At 34.4% G+C, this 26,114-nt stretch overlaps 2 protein-coding genes across 2 annotated transcripts; both read left to right on the top strand.

Annotated features, from left to right (window-relative positions):
* The first annotated feature begins 3,674 nt into the window (after window positions 1-3,674).
* On the top strand, window positions 3,675-13,847 carry LOC130946804 (telomerase reverse transcriptase). Its single transcript, XM_057875655.1, has 11 exons — window positions 3,675-3,980; window positions 4,692-4,772; window positions 5,858-5,923; window positions 6,002-6,170; window positions 6,678-7,126; window positions 7,637-7,769; window positions 7,953-8,097; window positions 8,761-10,012; window positions 11,411-11,955; window positions 13,098-13,370; window positions 13,469-13,847. Exons 1-11 carry the CDS (start codon window positions 3,675-3,677, stop codon window positions 13,743-13,745), a joined length of 3,696 nt encoding a protein of 1,231 aa, XP_057731638.1. The 3' UTR covers window positions 13,746-13,847.
* Window positions 13,848-18,117: 4,270 nt separating this feature from the next.
* On the top strand, window positions 18,118-25,324 carry LOC130946012 (uncharacterized; the record flags this gene model as incomplete). The annotated part of the gene is made up of 2 exons (XM_057874696.1): window positions 18,118-18,578; window positions 25,302-25,324. Coding segments are annotated over 2 exons (477 nt in total), but the record flags the coding sequence as incomplete, so codon positions are not given.
* Window positions 25,325-26,114: the final 790 nt, after the last annotated feature.

Genomic DNA, 26,114 nt, shown 5'->3' with positions numbered 1-26,114 from the left:
CTCATCATTTTCTATCTATATTTTCTTCTATCTCTACGTTATCTACGTTTCTCTTTGTTCGTTTTCTGCGTTATCTTTCTTTATTTTTGCAATTTCTTTCGTTATCTACGTTTTTGAAATCAAGCTCTGAAATCAGTTTTGAACAGTTATCTCATTGTTGAAGATAATGAATGATTTAAGTTCAGATTGTCAATTGAACTAGAGCGAAGTGGATTATAGTTTTGAATCCAATCAAGTGGTTGAGGTATGATTCGATTTTAGTTAATATTTTTGTTAGTAGTTTATGATTCTGTAAGTGAATATCTTATTTTTGTTTGTAAAAATTGATGTTCATCATTGATAGTTTGAATTGAATATAATGTAGGAGTTCGGCATTAAAGAAAATATTTTTGTGTATTGTAGCAAATTTCGGTGTAAAACTAAGATATTTATGTGTATTGTTAAGAATTTTCAGTGTGTATTTATAAGTTCTGCATAATTCAAAATTCTTCTTCTCCCTCCTTCTTATCTTCTACTACTACTTCTTTTTTTTTTCATCATCATCACCATCTTTTCTTCTTTTTTTTCTTATTCATCTTTTTTTTTCTTGTTTTGCCTTCTCAAGTTTCTTCTTGTTTTACTCTCTTAACAAGAATAAAAAACAAAAAAAATCAAATAAAGAAGAAGAAGAACACACATAATGCTACAAAATTACTTAGAAGAGGATAAACCTACATTCATTCAACTAAAAAAAAGAAAGAAAGAAATAAGAAAAAGAAAAAGAAAAAAAATTAAGCATTAAAGAAAATATTTTTGTGTATTTGCAGCAAATTTCAGTGTAAAACTAAGATATTTTATGTGTATTGTTTAATTTTTTTTTTTTGTATTTTTCTACTGATAAGTTCTGCATAATTCAAAACTCCTCCTCTTCCTCCTCCTCATCTTCTGCTACTTCTTCTTCTTTTTTCCATCATCCTCACTATTGTCTTCTTTTTTTTTTTCTTCTTTTTCTTCTTGTTTTATCTTTTCAAGTTTCTTCTTGTTTTACTCTTTTAACAAGAATAAAAAAAATCAAATAAAGAAGAAGAAAAAACACATAATACTGCAAAATTACTTGAAAGAGGATGAACCTACATTCAATCAAATAAAAGAAAGAAAGAAATAAGGAAAAGAAGAAGAAAAAAATTACAGCATTAAAGAAATATTTTGTGTATTTGCATCAAATTTCGGTGAAAAACTAAGATATTTATGTGTATTGTTTAAGAATTTTTGGTGTTTTTGTACTGATAAGTTTTGCATAATTCAAAACTCTTTCTCTTCTTCCTCTTCAACTTCTGCTACTTCTTCTTCTTTTTTTTCCATCATCATCACCATCTTCTTTTTTTTTTCTTATTCATCTTTTTCTTCTTGTTTTACCTTCTCAAGTTTCTTTTTGTTTTACTCTCTTAAGAAGAATAAAAACAAAAAAAATAAAACAAAAAAAGAAGAAAAAATACATAATACTCTAAAATTATTTAGAAGATGATGAACTTACATTCATTCAACTAAAAGAAAGGAAGAAATAAGGAAAAAAAAGAAGAAAAAATACAGCATTAAAGGAAATATTTGTGTATTTGCAGAAAATTTTGGTGTAAAACTAAGATATTTATGTGTATTGTTTAAGAATTTTAGGTATTTTTGTACTGATAAGTTCTGCATAATTCAAAACTTTTCATCTTCCTCCTCCTCATCTTCTGCTACTTCTTCTTTTTCATTTTCTCTTAATTCTTTTCGTATTCAGCTTCGAAACTTCCTTCACTTTTCACGATAATTTTGAGAGATTTTTGAGAGATTTTGATCCTTTTTTGAATTTGAGCGTTGCGATTTTGATTGAGGGAGAAGAACCATTTGTCATAATGATTTTTATGCAAATCAAGAGTTGGAAAAGTACATGTTTTCACGAAATCTAAATTGAGAGTTATTTTTGTTGAGTTTGAGCCAACTTGTATGAATTTGTATGCCAAAAAGACTTATATGTTAGCAGTCTAGTAGATCTATTAATTTAAATAAAATTATCCACTTAAATAATTAATAACAACATTTATTTTTTCATCTGCTTCATAAGTTAGATTAAGTAAAAACATCTACTTAAATAACTAACAACAAGTACATCATCAACTTAATAACTTAATTTAAGTAACAAATTTAAAAAGAAAATTTATTAAATATTTAGTAAATAGAAACATAAACATCATTGTTACTTAATTAAGTTTACTAAAAATTTTTAATAACCCTAATTAATAACTAAAGTAATAATGTAAGGTCCACATCGGTTGGAGAGTGGAATGAAGCATGCCTTATAAGGGTGTGGATACCTCTCCCTAGCATGACACGTTTTGACGAGTGAGTGTGGGGGTTTTGGCTATCATTCCAATCGTCAAAGGCAAAACCGTGAGGCCTTGTGTGCCAAAGCAGATAATATCATGCTAGTGGGTGGTCTGGGCTAGGTGGTCTGGGCTGTTACAAATGGTATCAGAGCCGGAGCCCGGTTGGGGAGGGGAACGAAACATGTCTTATAAGGGTGTGGATACCTCTCTCTAGCATGACGCATTTTGACAAGTGAGTGCTAAAGCGGACAATATCGTGTTAGCGGGTGGGAGTTTTGGCTATCATCCCTATCGTCAAAGGCAAAATCGTGAGGCATTGTGTGTCAAAGCGGACAATATCGTGTTAGCGGGTGGGGGGTTTTGGCTATCATCCCTATCGTCAAAGGCAAAACCGTTAGGCCTTGTATGCCAAAGCGGACAATATCATGCTAGTAGGTGGTCTGGGCGGTTACAAATAGTATCAGAGCCCGAGCCCGGTTGAGGAGGGGAACGAAACATGTCTTGTAAGGGTGTGGATACCTCTCTCTAGCATGACACATTTTGACAAGTGAGTGTGGGGGGATTTTGGCTATCATCCTTATCGTCAGAGGCAAAATCGTGAGGCCTTGTGTGTCAAAGCGGACAATACCGTGTTAGCGGGTGGTCTGGACTGTTGCAGAAGGTATCAGAGTCGGAGCCCGGATTGATGTGCCAATGAGGGCGCTGGGCTCCCTTAGGGGAGTGGATTGTAAGGTCCCACATCGGTTGGGGAGGGGAACGAAGCATGCCTTATAAGGGTGTGGATACCTCTCCCTAACATGACATGTTTTGACAAGTGAGTGTGAGGGGTTTTGGCTATCAAAGCAGACAATATCGTACTAAATGCATATATATAGGCCTTCTCCAATCTAATTATATAAAAAATACGATATTTTGGTAAAAAACTACAAAATATTTATTTTATTTATTTAAAAAATTCTCTAATTATATAACATAAAATTAGTAAAATAACTATTTTTAATATTAATTGCACAAATTATCGTAAAAAAAAATAATGTTACATATCTAAATTTTTTTGTTAACAAAAATTTAATCAAGTTGGTCTAATATAACAAAAATTAGTTATAACTAACATTGTTTTAAGTCTTATTATTTAACTTAAACTTAATTCTTGAAAAAATAGGTATAATTATACAAATATATAAAATATTATATCAAAATTAAATTCATATTTTAAAATTAAAATTAAAATAAATAATTCTCATATGTGTGCCTGTTCGGTCTGCCACCAAATTTCCCCTACTCTAATTTGAAATCACATCCTTCATTTTCCCTCACTTTCCCGGGAAAATGGCGAGGAAACGCAGGCCTACAGTACCCGGCGTCCTATGGCGCATGTTCCGCAACCGAGCGCGTACACTCTGCGACACCATTATCTCGCTGCTCCCTCCGCCGCTTGCATCGCCGGACCTTTGCCGCTGCAATGGCCGCCGTTGCCTTGGCTGCGCTGCCGACGCCATGTCGTTCCTCCTTAGGCCCGACGACCCCTCCGATTACCGCAAACTCCTCACAAAGTGCTTTGTCGTCGTCGCCGGAAACGCGCCTTCAGTCCCCTGTTTCTATCACTGTTCTCCTGTTACCTGTCCCCAAAATGAGGTCTTTCGTCACACTTAAAAAAAAATACTTTTTTTTTTTAAAGAATTTGTTGAAAGCTGCTTTCTATTTGATCCGTTAGCAAGATATTCACGTCGAAAATGTAGATTAGTTTTTTTATTGGCTTGTAAGCACTTCAACTGGTCGAAACCTCTACACTTTTTATGCGTTGGATATTTTATTTAAAAGCGCTTCCTGCAGGGCTTTCTTTGCTCTTTTTTTTGTTTTTGTTTTTGTTTTTGTTCTTTTTTTTTTTTTTTGTATCTGTGAGTTGGAAAAGTTGATTTCTGTTTTGTTGTGTTGGCTTATATTTGATACTCAATCTATAATGTAGTATAATGAGCAATGGCTCCACGATAATAAAATATCATTTTTGACCAATACATGATTTTAAACACTATGTACTAAATTCTAATTCTAATCCCTCAATCTTAATAGTATAAAAGTAAAGTGTTGGCCAAAGTGTTGGTTAATATTGATAAAAAAGTGTTGCCCCTAACATTTCTATTATAATCACATGTTTACTGCTTCTCCTGAAAACATCATCGTTGAATATGCTTTTTATGCTCTAAAAAACAGAAGCATAAGAGTTGTTTTAAGCATTTTTAGTAGTTAAAGTGTATAAAGTGTTTATTTTCTGTGGATTCGTGTTTTCTAGTTGGAGCTTTAAGGTAATCTTTAGGATATTTGCTGATTCTGATTCCTGAATTTCAGATTGTGTGTAAGGTCATTGAAGAGATGCTGTGTAGAAGGCAAACAGCTAAGACCAATGTGTTGTGCGTTGCTTATGATAGGGTATAAAGCTTCTTCTTTATTTTTCTTTTCTATTTTGTTTTTGGTCAAAATTTTTCCTTTTTGTCTTAAGCACTGTGCTATACTGTTCTTTTGTTTTTTATGTATTTTTATATCTTTGTTTCACTTTCTGTTTTTTCATTTTAAGTGTATTTTTTATTTTTGATTTTGGATTTTAGTTATTTCAAGTAATGCTATGTCATTCATTTAGATGGCATGCAGGTCGTTGAATGTTTTCACATACTGGGAATCTTATCCAGAAATGTAAAATGATTCTGCAAGATGATCTGGTTTATTAGTTATTGGGTTTGTTTATCCTGAATTCTTTTACTATGATTATCTGTCTTAGGCCTGCATACTTCGGTAAACTTCTTGTTAGTTTGTCGTCTGATTTTTGAGAATGGATGGGAGAAACAAAAGTGCTATATGTGCACTTAATTTTTGCTTATGCTAAAACATTGGAGCATTATGCGTTCAGAGAACTAGACAAGACCTATTCTAATCAAATGGAGAAAACTGTGGAGATGTGGGATGGCATAATTGTAAATGTGTATGTAGCAATCTTGATGTCAAAATATGCTTAAAACTTCTTCAGCCCGCCATACTTCGTGACGTAGTTAGTGGATTTGTATTTCATGATCATGTGCATTCATTTCTTCCTTGACTTTGTTAACTGTTAAGTTGGGACATCACATAGTCTGAAAAATGAAGGATTCAGTTCGGTGCATTGATGATATAAGGATAAATTTTATTATAGTTATGCTTTAATTCTTTACGAAGAGTAATATGATTTATTACTTTCTTTTCTAGAGACTGGTTACCTATTCCTTTTCGTGCACTGCGTATCTAAGAGGATGAACTAGTGTTAATGGTTATGAATTAGTACTTCTCAAGAAGTAGTGTGATTTGTTCATTCCTTTTTGTTTTAGAGACTAGACATATTAGTTATATTTGTAATTTTGTACCTCTCTCTTTCCTTAAATTCCAACTAGTATATGTAGAAGCATGCATTTAATGCCAAGCAGTATGTCTTTATGGATGTGTATTTGCGCTGCATTTGTTAATTTGGTAATTTTGTTAACATGCAGAGAAAACGCTCAAGCCATATTGTGGAGCTTTTAAGCTGTGCATCTTGGTGTTGCCTGTTAGGAAGAGTATGTATGATATAAAAAATTTGTGGAGCTTTTACTATTATCATACAAATAATTAGTTAAATATTTGCATCTGTTCAGGTTGGACACGATCTTATGATTTATTTATTGAACAATACATCGATATTCCTGCCAGCTCCCCGTGGAAAACACTATCAGGTGGGAGGTCCTCCTATCAATGAGAAATGCTTTGAGATGCTCAAGTGCTCGTCAAAGTCTGGCTATCAACATCCTTCTGTTCATAAATGCGGTAATAAGAAGTGTTTGTGTTGTACTGTTTTTTCAAACATATGACTTTATCATTGTTAACTCTCTCTCTCACACCGAAGATGACTTTGTAACTGTATTCAGAATTTCAAATGTAAGCATTTTGCATGTTTGAACTCCATTCTGTAATTCGTTGAGACTTTTAATCTTATGCCAACTTGCTATAGTGTCAAACTTGAGTACTAATACTATAATCATCAATTGGTCAAATGTCTCATGATTAAAATTAATAATTTTGATGCAAGTTACTTTACTTGAGATTTCTAATAGTGTTGCCATTTATCGATTTCACAACATAAAAGGGTTGGTCATGTCTGCTGTATTATGTACAGTCCTGAACTGATTTTCTTGTTACTTTTCCGAATTGATATTATGTCTATCATGTGGCTTCTTTCCTGGCAGTCCATGAATATTATAGAAAACATTCTTTTCCCTCTTGATTATGTGTAAGTTGTTGCAAACTTGCAGTAACAAGCTCTATTTGCAACAGGAGCAAATAAAAGAAAAAGATCTGAATCAGATGATGTTGGAAACTTAACATGTAAGCAACAAAAGAGCCATATATCTTACAGCACGGATGGTCTTAGTGGCCTTGCAAGTAGTCTTGGCTTAACTAGTGTGGAGTCTTCAACCCTAATGATCAATCATCATGAGAGCATCAATGACAACAATGTCTCTGATGTTCCCAGGCCAAAAAGAACTGCTACTGTTATAACAAAGTCAGAATCAGAAGGGAAACAAGGTTTGAGTAGTTGTACACCTAGGCTTGGAAAAAGATCTAGGGCATTTAGATGGCAGCGGCACAGAAGCAAAAAACAGAAGCAATCAACGACTGATGAGAACAGTTTACTTATTAATAGGAATATGGATACTACTAATAATGATTGTGCTCATGCTAGTTTTCAGTGTGACAATACTAGCCCAAGTTTTCATGAAAAGGTTATCATAGTCTTCATGAAATATTATGTAGATTGCTAGCACAAATTTTTATCTTAAAATTTGTTGTATTACATTTCTTTCTCTTTCAAATTTTACTCGTATTGATTATTTGACTATACATCCATAGCTATTTGCCAATCCTAAATTCTAGTGAGGCTTGATGCAGGGATAGATCCAAATATAATATTTTGGGTGTGCATGGCCCAACTATATTTTCATAATATGATTTTTTCCCCCATTATCTTATTAAATTTGAGCTCATTCTAAAGTAAAAATGATGCGACTTGTTACTATATAGTATATATGTATTGTCTTTTTCTCCACAATCAAAATGTTTTGGATTAGTTACTGGCTTGGTGTGTTAGACTTGTAAAACATTTATGTGAATATTATGAAGGAGAAGGGGGTAATGACATGTCAATGATGGATTATATTGTCTAAAATAATAAGTGATGAGCTATCTTCAAGATATACTTGTTGCTTATTATCAACCCCTCTATGTGTTATTAGTTGCAGATGACTTGGCAATGTTCTTGCTGTTCACTCTTGCAATCTCTTCAAGCTGTTCAGAAGGCAATCGATATCAAAAGGCATCCTATCTTCTACAACATTGAGTCTTCACCCTCAGTTCTTCCAAAGAAACGTATCCACTAATGTGTTTTGAATCTGTGTATTGTAAAATGAGAAATTTGTTTTTTAAGAGGTCTTTCAGAATCACTTGCACAAATTCAATATTCTGTTAGATGCTATTTTGCTAGTGTTATGATACAATAAGGGCATAAATCTCCTTCTAACAACATATGCTTCCTTCACGAGCTATTTTCAGATATTTTATATTCGTTATGGCCAAATTTGACTTCTTCAAAAAGTCTCATTGGCGATGTGTTTGGCTTCGTAGATGCAAGTACCAGCACTCGGCCAATTCCTTGTTCCCACAGCAGTGGCTCATGTCTCATTGGCTCTGCATGCCTGTAAGTTGAAGCAGGCCTTTTTTTTAAAATTTTTTTATTATTAGAGTGCATTCTTCTATGTAAAATCTGCAATAATTAAGTCACCAAAAAAAAATCTATGATAATTTCATTTTACAATATGCTGTGCAGATATCATTCCATTTTGGATTTTGGACATACTGCAGGACTTAAAACCTGGCTATATAATTGTTTTATAAGACATATGGTGCCAATCCTTTTGGCTTTTAAGTTTTTGTTAGAAAGGGTCTTAGAATGTAACTTCATCGTAAAGGTGTTGCAGCACACTGGAATTTGGATATTTATTTGCTGGAAGTTTTAGCTGCAGTGAATTGAGATTTTAACGAGTCCTGCGTTTGCTGCCTTCAATAATTCTTGAGTGATATCCAGAGGCCAGGAAAGTAGGAAAGAGAGAAGGTTATCACACAGACATGACCTTTATAGTGGAAGTAGTAGAAAAAGATTTGATTTCTGATTCCGATATGGTTCCTTGTTAAACATGTATAACCTAGTAGTAAAAGAGGGAGCAGTAAGAATTAATATCTGAATTATTCTAATTTTTGTTGGTCAAATTCATTGGTGAAGTTCAATCCCCTATGACTAATAAAAATCCTTATTAGTCAAATTTAATGTAAAGCTGATATAATAGTTGCAATGGCTATGCAGGTACCACTCCCTTGTTAAGTGGTTTAAACATCTCATTCGCAGGACACAGTGTTGCCAGCATACAAAGCTCTTGGCTAAGCATTGTGTAGATAATATTGAAGCAATTGATTCACAGTGTGAGGCAGTTAAGTCATACTGCTCGAAAAGTCAAGTGGTATCTTTCATATGGGCTGTTTCTAGGAGTTTAGTTCCTTACGAGTTATTAGGTTCTCCTTCCAATCAGAGAATCATGAGGAGAAATATTTCGAAGTTCATTAACTTACGGAGATTTGAGAAATTTCCTTTAAAGTTATGCATGCATGGACTTAAAACTTCAAGATTTCCTTTCCTATCAAATGAGTATTTCTTGAATAGTCAAAATGCTTGCTTTCGAACAGATGTAGAAGGACATCATAAAGTGTTTCATGAAGAATTTAGAAAATGGAGCAATGCTATACATGATATTAAATGTAAGCTTCTAGAGAAGTGGATATTCTGGTACTACTCTTTCCTTGTTGTACCATTGGTGCAAGCAAATTTTTATGTTACTGAAAGTGAACAAGGGAAGAACGATGTTTTCTATTATTGCAAACCTGTTTGGAACAAATTGACAAATAGAACTATCAACTGCTTCAAAGACAGTGGATACAGTTCTCTGGATAATGTGGCTGTACAAAATATTCTTAGTGGCAGACCATTTGGATTTTCAAAGCTCAGACTTCAACCAAAAGAAAATGGAGTAAGGATGGTGGCAAATCTCAAAGGTTCGTCAAGAATGCCACTGCATATGCCTACTTCGGCTTCGGGAGCTCAATATACCCGAAGAGAGGGAACATTAACACAGCAGAAAACCAGGTCTGAACGCTATCAATCTGTAAATTTTGCGCTTCGTGATGCCCATACCATTCTAAAAGGTATTCAGTTTAAGGATCCTTTGAAGCTAGGTTCTTCAGTGTTTGATTACAATGATGTTTACAAAAAATTATGCACATTTTTGGTTGGCCAGAAGAAGGGATTGACACATGTGCCTAATCTATTTATCATCACATCTGATGTATCGAAAGCATTTGATTCTGTTGATCAGGAGAAACTGCTTGGCATAATGAAAGATATTCTTGTGGAAGATGAATATTTTCTAAAGCAGTATGATCAAATTGTTTGCACAAAGAAATCTTTGTGGGTTCAAAAACAATTTACAATGCTGGAAACCTTCAAAGCTGGGCATACACAATTCACTTCCTTTCAATCTCGGCATTCTGTCTTTGTCAACCAGGTATCGTTTTCTGATTTTCACAGTTGGCAACAAAAGAAAGTTGTTCGAGTCTTTATATGTGCACCTTGTGCCCTCATCTGTCCTGTAATAAATTTTCTTTCTCAAACTTAACTGCCATGCTATAATTGTGGTTTTCTTACCCTCCATCTGATCTATAATGTTTTAAAATTTTATTGTACTAATGGTTGTCTAATATCTAGTTATTTTAATAATTGCATTGCTGTCACCTGATTTTAGCCAACAAAAATGCTACCGAATGTCAGTGCACCATACATAGACTAAAAAACTTAATTCAGTGTTTTAGTAGATAAATCCTTTATTTTCAGTAAGCACAGTTTGGTCTGCATCCTTTCTGGGGATGCATTAGGAAATCGTATGTTCAAGTCATTTTGCAAATGATGATTAGTGTGCCTCTTTGCTGAAACTTTGTGCTTGGATTTTGGGTTCATATTAAATCCCCACTAACTTCATTCTTTTTCATGTTCCAATTATGTGAATTCACATTAAAACCTTCATTGAAAGATCCTCATTTGGGCTTACAGTGTGAAATTTTGCATAGTTTTTATTTTATTTTATTTGTTTATTTATTTTTGTCTTATGCTAAATTCTTTCTTCTAAGAGAAATGGAACTCTAGATCCTTTGGTCATAGAAACTTTGATACCCGTCATGAAACCACTTATCCCAAAAACTTAAACGGTTATATTGAGGCACATGATCGGTTAGCAACTTCTATAAGATTTTCTACCCATCCTTACTACCAAAGGTTGTCTATATGAATTTAAGTTTTGTTGGGCAGAACGGAGAGTTGACAGTTAAATAGTTTCATAGATACAGTTAAACACCTTCCTTTCCCTCGCTCCCACTCCACAGCCTGCACTCACTAAGTGAAAGATCTATCAATTGGCTCACTTAATCTGGAATGGAATTGGAGGATATTAAATGGGCTCCCAACCTTGGGCTTGGCTTTTCTTCTTGTCTTATTGTATCAAATAAGGCTAGCCTATCTCAGGCATCTTCAACCAAATGACAAAATTGGTCAGCTAAAACCAGCCCAATCTCTTCAAGGCCACATCTCTTTTCTGACACTTTCTGTGTTGCCACATGTGCGCTATGGTAACCAAATCCAGTCCTCTCTATTTCAGTATTTCCTATAATTGAAGGGACCATATCCTTAAGAAACCTCAGATTGGAAGACATAGTTGATGCTAACTCTATTCTAATCTGAATTCAAGTAACGGAAAATCCTTTTATTCCCCTTATTCCCCTTATCGCATGCATGAACCATGGTCCTAGTTGAATATATTGTGCTTAATTATCTATTAGATAATTATTTATAGCTAGAAACTTTTTGTAAATATTCTATACTATGCCCAATTGAACTCTATATAATGTCTCAGGAGCGTCGGAAGCACGTGAGGAAGAAATTGCTATTTTCATATCTCACTGAGCATGTGAAGCACAATGTGTTGCAGTTTGATGGGAAATTTTTCTTGCAAGGTGTTGGTATTCCCCAGGGAGGTGTTTTATCTACTTTGCTTTGCTCCTTTTATTATGGACATTTGGAGCAACATGTGATATTCCCATTTCTTAGAAGGGCACTTGAATCTGGAAGTTGCAAGGATAATGATGCTGCAAACACCAATAGTGGGGATAAAGTCTCATCTCCATGTTATCTACTAATGCGATTTATTGATGATTTTCTTTTTCTATCAACTTCAAAGAAGCTGGCAGCTAGCTTTTTGTCCAGGATGCAAAGAGGATTTCGTGCTTATAACTGCTACATGAATGTGAGAAAGTTTGGTGCAAACTTTGATGTAGAACAGATGTCAGGTTCCCTCTTGAACAGGATTTATGTGGGCAAAGATGGTGCAACTTCATTTATTCGTTGGAGTGGTCTGCTAATCAACTCCTCAACTATGGAAATTCAGGCTGACTACACAAGGTTAATGTGTATTCAAAACTTTAACTAAAGCATATGATGTGTATCCCTGTTTTCAGCTTAAGGGAAATGAGAAATGAGATTGATAAAAGGGAGAAGAGAGATAGAAGGATTTAGCTTGGAAATTAGGCTGGACAGAACCAATAGGAGAGTAGTAGCCTCTCAAATGCTACTTGTATCTCCCCCTTTTTCCATATTTCATACTACGTTCCCTAATATATTTTCAGAGACAAGAATGATATCTTAATGATATCAACCAGCCCCTCTGCTTCTATTTCATCTTCTATTCTGTACTCTATTATTTGTTTTATCTATTAGTTGAGCTGCAGTGTTACCAGGATCTTACAGGTACCATAAAAATAATGGGTTAATGCTCACTTTGATCACTGTAGGTATATAGGTGAGTTACTTTGGTTCTCGTAGACTAAATGAGTCAAAATAATTCCGATAAATAAAAAAATGTGAGTCAAGTTAGTCTCTTCGTATAAGTCAAGTTAGTCTTTCAAGGGACCAATTTGACTTACATTTGTTATCCAAGAATTATTTTGACTTCTTAAAATTTATATAAACCAGAAAATGACTCAACACTTGTATCTATGGAGACCAAGTGAGTATTAACTAGAGAGATAATATTATAATATCTAAAGCTCCGTTTGGCTCTGCTGATATCATAGGTTTTAATAATCTTATTTTCTTTATGGCTGTCCAGACTTGGTATTAGGGTCCATCGTAAATTTTAGTATATACAGGTTGTGACTCCGGCATTATTGTGTTTTAGATTGTAAATGATGATATTCTGTTATTGAATAAATAATCTTCCACCTATTAATACAGACAATCAAGATTAGGAGCTTGGAGGGATTTAATTAGATAAATAGACTCAATGCCGATAGATTGAATTGATTTGATAAGTTTATGTGCCTTCATCTATAGTTACAAATTTCAAGGTACTTGTTGAATCGTGATATTACTTATGATACTCATCTCATGCAAAAATATCTCCTTACAGTATTTTCATGCAGGATGTTAATAGATTTTTTTATGTCTAAGCATCTAGATTGACACATATTTATCTAGATTTAATTTATTCATAATGTCTCTTTTATGGATTCTGTGGTCAGTAAGTGATTCTGTTTACTAAACAGGTACTTGAATAACCATCTAAGCTCAACACTTACAGTTTGCTGGCATGGAAATCCAGGCATTAATCTAAAGGAGAAGTTGTATCTCTTTTTAAGACCTAAATGCCATCCTATATTCTTCGATTCAAATATCAATTCAGACGCTGTTGTCAGATTGAATATTTATCAAGTATTTGTGTTATGTGCTATGAAGTTTCATTGTTATATTCGTGACCTGACATTCATCTGCAAACTTCCGAAAAAATATTGTTTGGACATTATTTGGAGATCTTTTAGGTATGGCTGTTGCATCATATTCATACTATTGAAGTGGTATTTGCATTTTGCAATACATCTGATCTTTGCTAAACAGACTTTCTTTGGTCAACTCCCAGATATATGTACTTGTTGATAAAGAAAAGGATGCGCTCCATGCGTCTTGGTTCTGGTATCCGGCCAATTCTTAAGTTGAAGAAGGAAGAAGTGCAATGGCTTGGGCTTCATGCTTACGTAAAAGTATTGAAGCGAAAGGAATCGCGTCATAAGGCATTGCTAGCGTCATTAAGGTCAAGGTCGTTGTCATCACCTGAAATATCTAGGTGTGTGACACCTGACCTGATTTATGCAGTAAATGCCAAAAACAACACTTTGCTTTGGAGGATCAAGTATTAGTTCCTAAAGATAGGCCCTTAGGATGGAACTATTTTCTTTTAGTTTTGTGTTGAAACATTGATAAGCACTTCTACCTTGCATCACGAAAAAGATTTTGTAAAATATGCATCACTTTTGTCCGAAAAGTAGTTTGTTTCGGTGTGAACTATTTTTTCAAGAGAAATGGGCAGAGAAAATTACTAATTTTTGTGCTAGTTTGTATTTAACTATTTATGCTGCAATTTTCAATTAATTTGTGGCATTTATTAAAATAGACAAGATGCTAAAAGTTGTACTATTCTCAAACAATTAAAAATCAGTTATCAAATTAATTACACTTGTAGAATATATGTTGGAACATGAAATATATATTGAAAATATTTGAAATAATATATAAATATATAATAGTTGATTTAATGACTGATTTTGAATAAATACATATTTTGTTTTTCTTAAATTGAGTTTAGTTAACTAGTATTTTGAGGGTACTATTCAAGAAAAATTATTCTCCACATACAAGTCATTTACATATACAAGTTCATCCAAGTCATTTATATTATATTGTTTAAGAATTTTCGGTATATATGTATTGATAAGTTCTGCATAATTCAAAACTCTTCTTCTTCCTTCTCATCTTCTGCTGTGGATTCATCTTTTTCTTCTTGTTTTACTTTTTTAAAAAAATACATAGTATTGCAAAATTAATAGAAAGAGGAAGAGAAAAAAGTTGCAGCAACAACATCAGCAATAAAAAGAACAACGAAGAGGATGAAACACGCGAAGAAGAAAAAGAAACGTAAAGAAAAAGGAGGAAGAACACAAAGAAGGAGGAGAAGAAAGAGGAGGAGAAGGAGGAGGAACACGGGATACAAACGTTGGAGGAAGAACATCGTGATTTCACGCGCGCATTCTGAAAGTGGAATTTATTGGATTAGGGTTAACTTGTATAAACTTGTATGCCAAAAAGACTTGTATATGTAGCAGGTCTCTTTGGTATATTAGACCAACTTGATTAAATTTGGTTAACAAAAAGATTTGGATGTGTAACATTATTCTTTTTCTATGATAATTTGCACGGTTAATATTAAAAATAGTTATTTTACTAATGTGATGTTATATAATTAGAGAATTTTTTTAAAATAAATAAAATAAATATTTTGTAGTTTTTTTTTATATCAAAATGCACCATATCTCTTATCTCTGTAAACAAAATATGACTATACAAGATAAGGTACGAGATGACGTAGTCATATCACACTTGTACACGTGGTGTGTAACCCCCTTATCTTGTTTACAGTGTAAACGAGATACGTGTTTTTATTTTGTTTACACTGTAAATAAGATTAGAGAAGACCTATATATATGCATTTTGTCCACAGCGTCTGTTTGTAGCTTGTAACATCTATTTCTTCAACTTTTCTCCCACTTTTATCTTTTTCTAATCAAATTTTCGAATTATTTCAAGATTATGGCATGTACAGATAATCACGATACGGACATCAACCGACTAAGCGCGACGTGGCACATTGCTGGAGTAACCGACTTTGAGATTGGCATTGTTTTTCGTGTTATGTTTATGTTAAAGCATAAAAGTGTTGCCATACTTAGGATACTTTTATAGAATTAATATGCAGTATATGTGAGGCGAATGAATATATTGATAGGAATGATTTAAATGATAGAATATGATGTTAGGCATACTTTGAAATGAATTTGTTAGTTAAATATTTATTTAGGGTTATTTTACTTTGATCTAAGTTATTAAGCATATATTTATTATTTTAGTTATTAATTAGGGTTATTAAAAATTTTTAATAAACTTAATTAAGTAACAATGATGTTTACGTTTCTATTTACTAAATATTTTATAATTTTTTTAAATTTGTTATTACTTAAATTAAGTTATTAAGTTGATAGTGTACTTGTTGTTATTAATTATTTAAGTGAATAATTTTATTTAAATTAAATTATATAGACGTTTATTAATTATTTAACTAAATATTTTTATTTGATTTAAATTATATAGACATTTATTAATTTAGTTATTAATTATTTAATAAATGTTTTTATTTAACTGAATTTATAACGTAAATGTTTGTAGTTATTTGTTAAATTAGTTTACTTATAATTCAAATTAATTTGTTATGTAAATGTTTGTTGGTAGAATGTTTTACTTTAAAATTTTTATAGCTTTATAGGTTTACACATTACTGATTTGGGATTTTTATTATTTACCAAAGGTTTCACCTACTTCTTTCTTCCCAAGAGAGTGAGTCACACATTCCTACCATTGGACGCCATTGTCCCCTACATGAAGGAGGCTGGCTTTGGCGACGCGGTGCTACTCAGGAATTTTGTGTTTAACAACTTCCTGATCACAGCATTTGTGGAGGGATGACGTCCAGAGATCCACATCTTCCACCTGCCGTGGGGTGAGTGCACCATCACCCTCCAGGACGTCACGTACCACCTCAGACTGCATGCTAATGGAGAGCCAATGGGTGGGTACTTTCATGACTTCCATACATGGTACGAGACCGAGACTTGGAAATTGGTTGAGCAGCTACTCAGTGCCAGGCCTCCTGCAGTCTAGCAGCAGAGAGTGCAGAGGAAGGAGTCTTTCTCCCTGAAGCTGACATGACTTTGGGAACGTGTCCGATAGATGCTCGATACAGATGATCCAACCAGCCTCCGACCGTACGTAGGTTCTAGGATGATCGGGCGTTACCTGATGACTGATAAGTCGAATAATCAGGTCTATTTTTGGTGGCTTCCACTACTAGATGACTTTCAGAGGCGTCGTTCTCTTTCTTGGGGATTTGCGATGCTAGCATAGATGTACCATTTTCTATGCTCTGCAGCACACCGCTTCACCATAGACATTGCAAAATGCATTCCTCTGTTGGTATCTTAGATATACCGAAAATTTCTTAAGTGGTGTCCACTTGAGTGACAGGTTTATATGTACCGTATCGCTACGAGGTAACTATTCATTTTAGTTTTACTATTCTTCGTTTTTGCAATTCAATATGATGTGCAATTAACTGAATCGTGGTTATTCTTGCAAATGTCTACAAGTTGATTAGCATGACACAGTAGAGCAGTGACTAGCACGAGTAGAGAGTCCTACAATGGTGTCGGGAGTTGGAGCAGTTACTATAGGATGAGGTAAGCGGGTTACCCTTTTATTTGGATTAACTTGCATAGATTAATCAAACTTTTTTAGCACCTATCACTAATTATTACTTCATTACATCCATTATAGTTCCTGTAGATGCCGTATGATGACCCTGCACTGTAGGATATCTGCCCGCTATGGCTGAAGGAAGAGACAAAGTGGGGGACATGGATGTTTGTTATCCCCCTCATCTGCTTCAACATAGTTGAATTATACCTTGTTGACCGGGTGGAGCGCCAGTTCAATGACGAGCAGCCCGTGCTAGGGGACTCGGTCAATGTTGACAAGTTCCTAACTACCACAGATAGGGACAAAAATGTCTGGTAGCCTACCAAGCTTTGTGAGTGGTACGATCGGTGGAGGGCTCAGTTTTGGGAGAAATACCGGATATCCATTTAGTTGTGCTTAGACTATCAGCCGACGCGGGAGTATTAAGATTGGCATCGGCTGGCTTGCTAAGTTAGATGCTTGTCGGGGGCAGGATATGCATGAAGACCTGAGGCTGTTGAACTTGCCAGGAGACGTGCAGCCTTCCGCTGGCAAGCCAAGGGGCGTCTTAGACCGTCCCCGGGGACGTCCCTGACCGTCGTTGACGGGCTAGGGAGGTTCAGGCAGACACCTGGAGGCCTACCAGGAGAGAGAGGGGGTGTCAGAGAGTGCAGAGGAGCTGTAGGACGCTAGAGGGACAGGGTTAAGCCTAGCAGGAAACGCTTGGATGTGGAGTCCGAGGAGGAGGCGAAGTATCACCGACAAGAGAATCACGGTGATATCCATGATTACTAGGGTGACTTATCACCTCCTCCACCATCACTACCACCCCTTTCAGTATTATATATGTACAAAAAAAATAACTATATAAAAATATATATTTAATATTCTAAAAGATAGTTTAATTATTTTACTATACCAAATTTAAATTATTTAAATAGTTGAAATAAAAAATATTTGAAAAAACATATATAAATAGATAATTATATAATATCCACTAAAAATATTATTAAAATACAAAAAATAAATATTGTATATTTATATATAATTTAATTATTTTAAATATATATTTTATATTTTATATTTTAATATATATTTTATATTAATAATTAATTTTAGTATAATATAATTGTATCAAATAAAATAAAATTCACAAATTTTATATAATATTCTCCGATCTCCGATTTGTAGTTACACTTTGCCGTTTGGGGTTGAAAAATGAAATGAAACCTTCTTAAAGTTTCGAGAACTAGCTTTCCCTTAAAGGTATCCTCCCTTAGTCCTTATATATTATTCCTTTCAACACCTTTCTCTATATCCAACATTCAAACCATAAAAACGTATCACCACGAAAATCCACAAATTAAATACCCTTTTAAATCTGGAGTCAAAGTTTTCCATCTTTGTCTAATTGGATCTCTATATAATTCCTCTCTAGCTTGGTGTGTTAAGAACTCCGAAAATAAGAACAACACAGAGGACAAAAAAATGTTGCAGTTGTTCTTCACAATGGCTTTCTCTGCAGTTCCATTGATCCTCTATATTCCACCAATCAGAAACTTGAATCTCTTTGTGGAAGCCATGGAAGACATAAGCAGAGAATCAAGATTATACAGCAATAGGATATACCCTCGCCTAAGGAGTGCTTGGTTTAGGGTCATCAATTGCTTCCTATGCTACAACACAAGGTAGATTAATTAGTTTATTTTTAATGTAATTATTTTTTTTTATTTTTTGCTAGTGACCCCCTTTTTTGGGTCTAATTTTCATTGTCTTCTAGATTATATTTTCTTCCCATCTTATTGCGGGACCAGGTTGTAATAATGCCTTCTTCCTTTTGTTTGAGAATTGTGATATTTTAAGTGGTACCATATGTGTGGTGATTCCACTCCAATAATGGTCACGCAAGTTATTTTTGAAGAAATGTGTTTTTAAATATGGATTTTTCTATTATTCATTATTATCGGTACTTATATATATCGTATCCTGGATTAATCATATTTCCAATATAATATAATATAATAAGATTGAATTATTGGAAAATATAATTCGAACAATACTATAAAATCAGTACAATTTAATATTTTATCAGTAATATTATTCATCAATAATATTAGTATTAGAAAAATATGTCATATTAAGTTATTAGACTGAAAATATTAAATTATTAACTAAAAATTATAAATTAAAATTGATGATTTTTAAATTTTTTTATATGATTATATATATTTTTGGCATGATTTGAGCCACAAAGATAGTGCCACTTTGATTGATTGTTTCTCACATGATGCAATAGTTAGGACCTTGATGGTGATTCTAAAACTAATCAAGAGTAGAGACGAGACGGCGAGAGATTTGTGGTGGCAGAAATTATTCTGTTGATGTGTTCCTTTTCCAACAAGACAAAATCATTTGCCATAAGATATGGCAGTGATTTTCTGTTTAGGATGTCAACACCATTCGAATTTACGGATGTTCATTTTGTCTTTATTCATTTAGGACAAATAATTATCTATTTTGTATTGAAGCAGATTTTTAACGGGATAGATTTGTAGGTAGAGTGAGGTGGAACCGAATTTAGATACTATTTATTTTGGTACATATATAATATATAATTTTAATATATAATATGTATAATATATGTAAAATAATTAATAAAATGATTAATAATATTATATTATATTTAAAATTTTATTTTAATTTATATTATGTATATAATGATGGTTATATAAATTTTAAAATTTTATTTTATTTATTAAATTTTAATAATTATAGAAATAGATAAAAATAAAACAGATACTGATGGAGACGAATTAAAATTTAACTTTTTACTATCTCTAAATAAAAATAAGATTTTATATAAATTATTGTAAAATAGAATAAGATTGAATAGAGGAAAAATCCATTTCTATCGTTGCCATCCTTATCTCTGTCCTTTGCTTGCGTTGTCGTGTGATTGAGAAATGAAGGCAATGAATGAATGGGCTCGAGGAAAGAAACCGGTACATTATGGTTGGTTAATTAATCGGTATTTATTAGGTTTCCTGAACCTGTCTCTCTCTTTTTCAACTTTTTTTATTACACAAAAAGTTTTAAATGGTCAAATAATAATTAAGAGTTTTAATTTATGGATTTAGTTAATATGTTTTTTACTAATAAAAAAATTTATTGTAAAAATTTAAATTTAATTTTTAATATATTTATTGTATATTTATTAAAATAAAAATAATTTTTTTAAAAATAATTTTAATATGTATTCTTAGACTATGTATTAACTAAATTTTTTAATTTGTTATTTTAAATTTAACATGAATAAAATGAAGTATATATCTTATGAATTTTATTAATCAATATTATTTTTAGAATATTAAAAATAGAATATTTTTATAAAAATAAAAATGAACGTTAATTTTTACATTTTATTTATTTAATACATTGAAATAATTAATATTTTAAAGTTGTTTAAAACTAAATTCATGTCTTATTTTTTAAAACATCAAGAGAATAAAATAAATCTAAAATTAATCCAAAGTTTTTCTGTTTAGACGTTAACTAGGAGAATAGTTTAGGATGTTAACCCTTTTTTATCTAAATTTATAGTATAATATTTTAATTTTATCCATTTACTTATTTTTCTTTGTATAAAAAAAATAAATAACATTTTTAATATATATTAGTTATCGGCAAATTTAATTGATAATGTTGCGAACCCAAATCCAAACCAACAAGGCCCAGCTAAAGAGGAACTAATTGAAGATGAAAAAGAAGAGAGTAATGGGCCAGAGATATTAGGTCCTAGAAGAAAGAAACGCCCAACTTGGCACCAAGATTATGTGATGTAACAAATTGCTTCTAGAATGCCTACCTGGCAAAGTTAGTTACATTTGAGTATGAGAATGATTAATATAGGGTAAAAGTAGCATCAAGAGAGAGTAGAGAATTATCATTTGGCCATTAGAGAGTTGGCTCTAGAGTATAACCCTCACTCAAAGCAGGAAAACGTTTGTGTTCGTACTCCTTTTCATTCATACTATTCACTAGTAATACACACTAATTCAGTATACTTTCTTTCCATTATACAAATTCATTACAAATCCTATTATACATCTATCATTGGTGCTCTCGTTGAGAGATGGTGGATACCGATGAACTCCGACGATTCCAAGCGGAAATTGCAGCCTTACAGCGGGGTCAGATTGAGATTAACAGCAAGGTCTCTGACACTAATGATCGCTTGCATTCCATGGAGGAATTCCTGAAAGAAATCAAAGGAATGTTAGCAGATTCCAAGAAGAAAAAGAAAATAATTAGAGAAGAGGACTCTGATTCTGACGTTGAGAACAACAACAAGCAGCAGCATCATCATTCTAATCACTTCCACTCGGGAAATAGAGGTATGCGTGTTGAACTACCTATTTTTGATGGTGAAAAAGTTGAGGAGTGGGTTTTCAAGGTACAAGAATATTTTGAGTGGTTTAGTGTGCCTGAGGAGATGAGAACCAGGATGCTTTCTTTCCATTTAACTGGTCCTGCCTATTCCTGGCATCGTTGGTTAGTAAAAAATGAAATTCGACATACTTGTGACTCATTCTTGAATGCATTGTTAATTCGTTTTGGCCAGAATTATTTCTATGACCCAAAAGCAGCTCTTAAGGAGCTAAAACAAACTGATTCTGTGGCAGAATATCACACCCAGTTTGAGAAATTATCAACCCAAGTGACTGGGTTGAGTGAGGATTGGTTGGTATCCTTGTTTATTGCTGGCTTGCAGGAGTATCTCAAATACGAGTTGATGATAGCTAAACCTCAAGAGTATGATACCGCAGTAGCCTTAGCCAAATTGCATGAACAAAAGCATGCTGCAAACCCTACACACTCAATTAAAAGCCTGAAACCATACACAAACCCTAACAGTCGAAACACCACCACATACTTCAGTACCCCAACTCCACCACCTAACTGAATCCCAACAACAAAACACACACACAATCCTACAACAACCCTAACAGCACCCAGCCTAACCACACCCCAAACACAACCTAAGCACATCCCAAACACCCCTTACAAACACTTATCAGCAGAGGAGGTTAAGCTAAAGAGGTCTAAAGGATTATGCTATTATTGTGAGGATAAATGGTCACCTTCCCATCGCTGTAAAATCACACTGCATCTGTTAATTGGAGAGGATGCAATGCAGGAACTGTTAAGGGAACCACCAGCAGAGGAGGTAATTACTGAAGGACCAAAACAACCGGTAATTATTGAATCGGTGCAACCTGAGATTAGCTTCAACGCTATGGTAGGGCAATACCAGCCCACTACCTTCAGGTTGAAGGAAACATATAATGGCCAGCCCCTAATGGTGTTGATTGATAGGGGCAGTACCCATAATTTTGTTAAAATCAGTGTGGCTCAGAGACTTGCAATTCCTATGCGTGATGTGACTCCTTTACAAGTACTAGTGGGAAATGGAGATAGTATTGGCTGTTGGGTACAGTGTGAGGAAATTGCCTTGATTCTCCAAGGCTACAAGTTTAACATAAGCACATATGTGTTGAACTTGCAAGGTGCAGATTTGGTTCTAGGTGTCCAATGGCTTATGGGTCTTGGTTATGTCACTACTCATTATGGGTTGTTGACTATGGAGTTTGTAGTGCATGATTTGAAAGTGAAGTTACAAGGGGAAAGGCTATTGCAATCAGAAGGGCTCAGTGGTAGAATGCTGCAGAAATTGGTGACAAATGAGGTCATTACTACATTCTATCACCTGAGAATGATTGAGGGAGAGACCAACAGCAAACCAACAGCCCCGGTAGATATTCAGTAGCTTTTGGAAGAATTCTAACAGGTTTTTGAGGAACCTACACGGCTCCCTCCCACTAGGGAGATTGACCACAAAATTGAGCTCATGCCGGGTGTCCAGCCGGTTAAGGTACGACCCTACAAATATCCTCAATTTCAGAAAGAGGAGATGGAGTGTTTAATTGCGGAGATGCTTGAAACCGGTGTGATTAGAGAAAGCCATAGTGCATTCTCTAGCCCGGTGCTTTTGGTAAGAAAGAAGGATGGTGGATGGCGCTTTTGCGTTGATTATAGGGTTCTCATCGCAGTTACGGTTAAGGACAAATTTCCTATACCAACTATAGAAGAGATACTTGATGAACTCTTTGGTGCCGAATATTTTTCTAAGATTGATCTACGGTCGGGCTACCACCAAATCAGAATGAATGAAAATTCAGTGCACATGACAACCTTTCAAACTCATTTGGGTCACTATGAGTTTGTGGTAATGCCATTCGGCCATACTAATGCCCCTTCTACATTCCAAGCTACCATGAATCGGATTTTTCAACTTTATCTACGAAAATTCATTGCAGTTTTCTTTGATGACATTCTCATCTACAGCCGCACATGGGCGGATCATTTGGAGCTAGGGGTGGCAAATAGGCCTTAATCCGCTGGGCCGCCCTGCGTAACCCGCCAAAAAAGGCGGGTTGGGCTGGAAATTTGGGACCGCCGTAAGACAAAAGCCCGCCTAACCCAAACCGTTTAAACCGTGGACTTTGGCGGGGCGGGCTGAAGCTTTTTTTTTTGACTGAACCCATTACCCATGAACCCAGACCCAGAACCCATGAACCCACCCCCACACGACTCGACCCGACCCAATCCCCATTCCCCACCCAGCGAAACGGCCGAAACCCTAAATTGAATCCCCATTCCCCAATCCCTAATACCTAATTCCAGATTTGCAGCTGCCTCACTCTCACTCCTCTCACTTCCTCGGCAGTACTGAGACACTCAGTCGCCTCGTCTCCAGTCTCCTCGACGGCTCTCAGCCTCTCACTCGGTTCCTCAGTCTCAGTTCCTTAGTTCCTCAGTTCCTCACCGTCACTCTCAGTCTCTCACTCGGTCATCCTAAGCTCCTCACCGTCACTCTCAGTCTCTCACTTCCATCGTCCATCGACCTCAGCTCGAACTTCAGAGTTCCGTCCTCACCCCTGACGGTCGCTAAGTCGGAGTCAGTTCCTCACCGTCGATCTTCGGTCGTCGTGGCCTTCTGAGTTATAGCCACCGCTGCTGCTCCGTCTGGCCGTCGTCGCTGCTGCCTGTTGGTCTCGGTCCTGGGCTCCTGGGTCTTGTGAGTCGTGACTTGTCCTCTGACTCTGCTGGTCTCGCTCTCGGTCACGGCTGCTCCACGCTCTGGGTCTTGTGTTTTGTGCTGTTTGATATAGGTAAATTAGGGTTGATATTTGGTTGAGTTTTGATTATGGTTGATATTTGGTTAAATCTGATTATGGTTGAGTTTCTTATTTACATTTTCTTATTTACACACTCCTTGATCCTTCAAGGTCTCCACAACTCTAACCTTTGCTAATGCTATTACCTGAACACATATTTGTAACTAATTCTTTGTTTTCAAATTATTAACACAAGTTGATATATGATATACTTGATGAATGATGATTGTAATTTATAGTGTGTGTTGCTAAGTGAAGGTGCATGATGTTGTTATTTATTATGTACAGAAAAGGGTGTTACTAAACTACGGAAAGTACCAAAGATTTGGACAAAATAAAACCAGAGGCAGAAAGCCGTTTATAGCTAGTGGTGTTGTTATTGTTTTTAGTATGTGTGTGGTTGTGTGGGATAAATATGTATGTAATATTTGTTAAATAATAGTCATGAACTATGATACTATTTATATAAAGAATTGAATAGAATGAATATATTAACAAGTTAATGTGCTAAATTGTTCTAACTAGATGAGTATTCAGTTGATGCCTCAAGAAAAAACAACTATCTTTTACATTTTTGACGTGCTAGAGCTTCTATGTTTGAACCCTTTTTTTGAGTCATAACAAAAAACCACAATTACCATACAAAATTGTTCCAAATGGAGTTATCTTAAGAGAATTGAACAATTTTATTGATGAGAAGAAATATCTGAGTTATTGAGCTCACTGTCATTATAAAAAAAACAGAAGACATATTCTTTGAATTTGTCATTCTGGTGGCCAACTCTTACCTATTGTACATATTCTTTCAATTCATATGCAACTAATCCTTTTTTTTGTTCTGTTGTTACATCAAATGCAGTTGTCTATGCAGTTGCTAGTGCAGTTTTTAGCACCCAAGTGGTGAATTTGATAATAGATTAATTGCTCAATTTTTATGGATCCATCATGTATTCATGTCATGCCATCATGAGGGGAATTTCTTTATAGGGTTGATCTTTAAAGAAAAATAATGATTGTTGGTTAAATACTTAAATTTGATAATGGTTGAGTTTTGAATATACTTCATAATGGTTGAGTTTTGATTATGGCTGAATACTTGCTGTTTTTTGTATGGTTTGCTAATGGTTGAAAAACCTAGTTCATATAAACAATTTACATTTACTTTTATTTCAGGAAATATGAATTCTGAAACTGTGAGTAACCTTGTTACAACTGGAGTTGGTTCTGAGGCTGCTCCGGTGGAGGTTGATGAACCTAGTTCGAAAAGGCTGAGACCAGCAACCTCTGATGTTTGGAATTTTTTCAAAAAGCTCAGTCCAGATAAGGATGGAGTAGAACGTGCTGAGTGTAAAGGATGCAAGAAAGTGTTTAAAGCTGGAGGTAAGCGATATGGTACTTCTACTATAAAACGACATCTTGATAGTTGTACTCAAATTAAGCATGAAGATATTGGTCAGACTATAGCAGAATTGCAACTTAAAATGGGTTCACTTAAGATTGATTCAGGAGTGGCTAGAGATATGTTTGTTGGGTATGTAGTTGCTGGGGATAAGCCTTTTAATATGGTTGACGATAGGAGATTTAGAAATTGGGTGAAATATATTAGTCCAACTTTGAAACTTCCTTCTAGGAATACGGTTAAGGCTGACATAGTGAAAGTTCACAAGAGAGAAGCTGCGAAACTTGAAAAAAATTTAGTTTCCATTCCAAATAGAATTTGCTTAACATATGATCTTTGGACTTCCAGTACCAATGAGGGGTTTATATGTTTGACTGCACATTTTGTTGATGAGAACTGGAAATTACAGAGTAAAATTCTCAATTTTTGTCATATGCCTCTTCCTCACACAGGATTTGAGTTGTCTTCTAAAATCTTTACGCTTTTGACTGAGTGGAAAGTTGATAAAAAGATTTTTTTCATTACTCTGGATAATGCTTCTTCTAATGATACTTGTGTTGAACACTTGAAAAGTACTTTGGATGTGC

This window comes from Arachis stenosperma, chromosome 8 (genome assembly GCF_014773155.1).
Source record: "Arachis stenosperma cultivar V10309 chromosome 8, arast.V10309.gnm1.PFL2, whole genome shotgun sequence".
NCBI lineage: Eukaryota > Viridiplantae > Streptophyta > Magnoliopsida > Fabales > Fabaceae > Arachis > Arachis stenosperma.
This window is presented reverse-complemented; position numbering and strand designations above follow the sequence as displayed.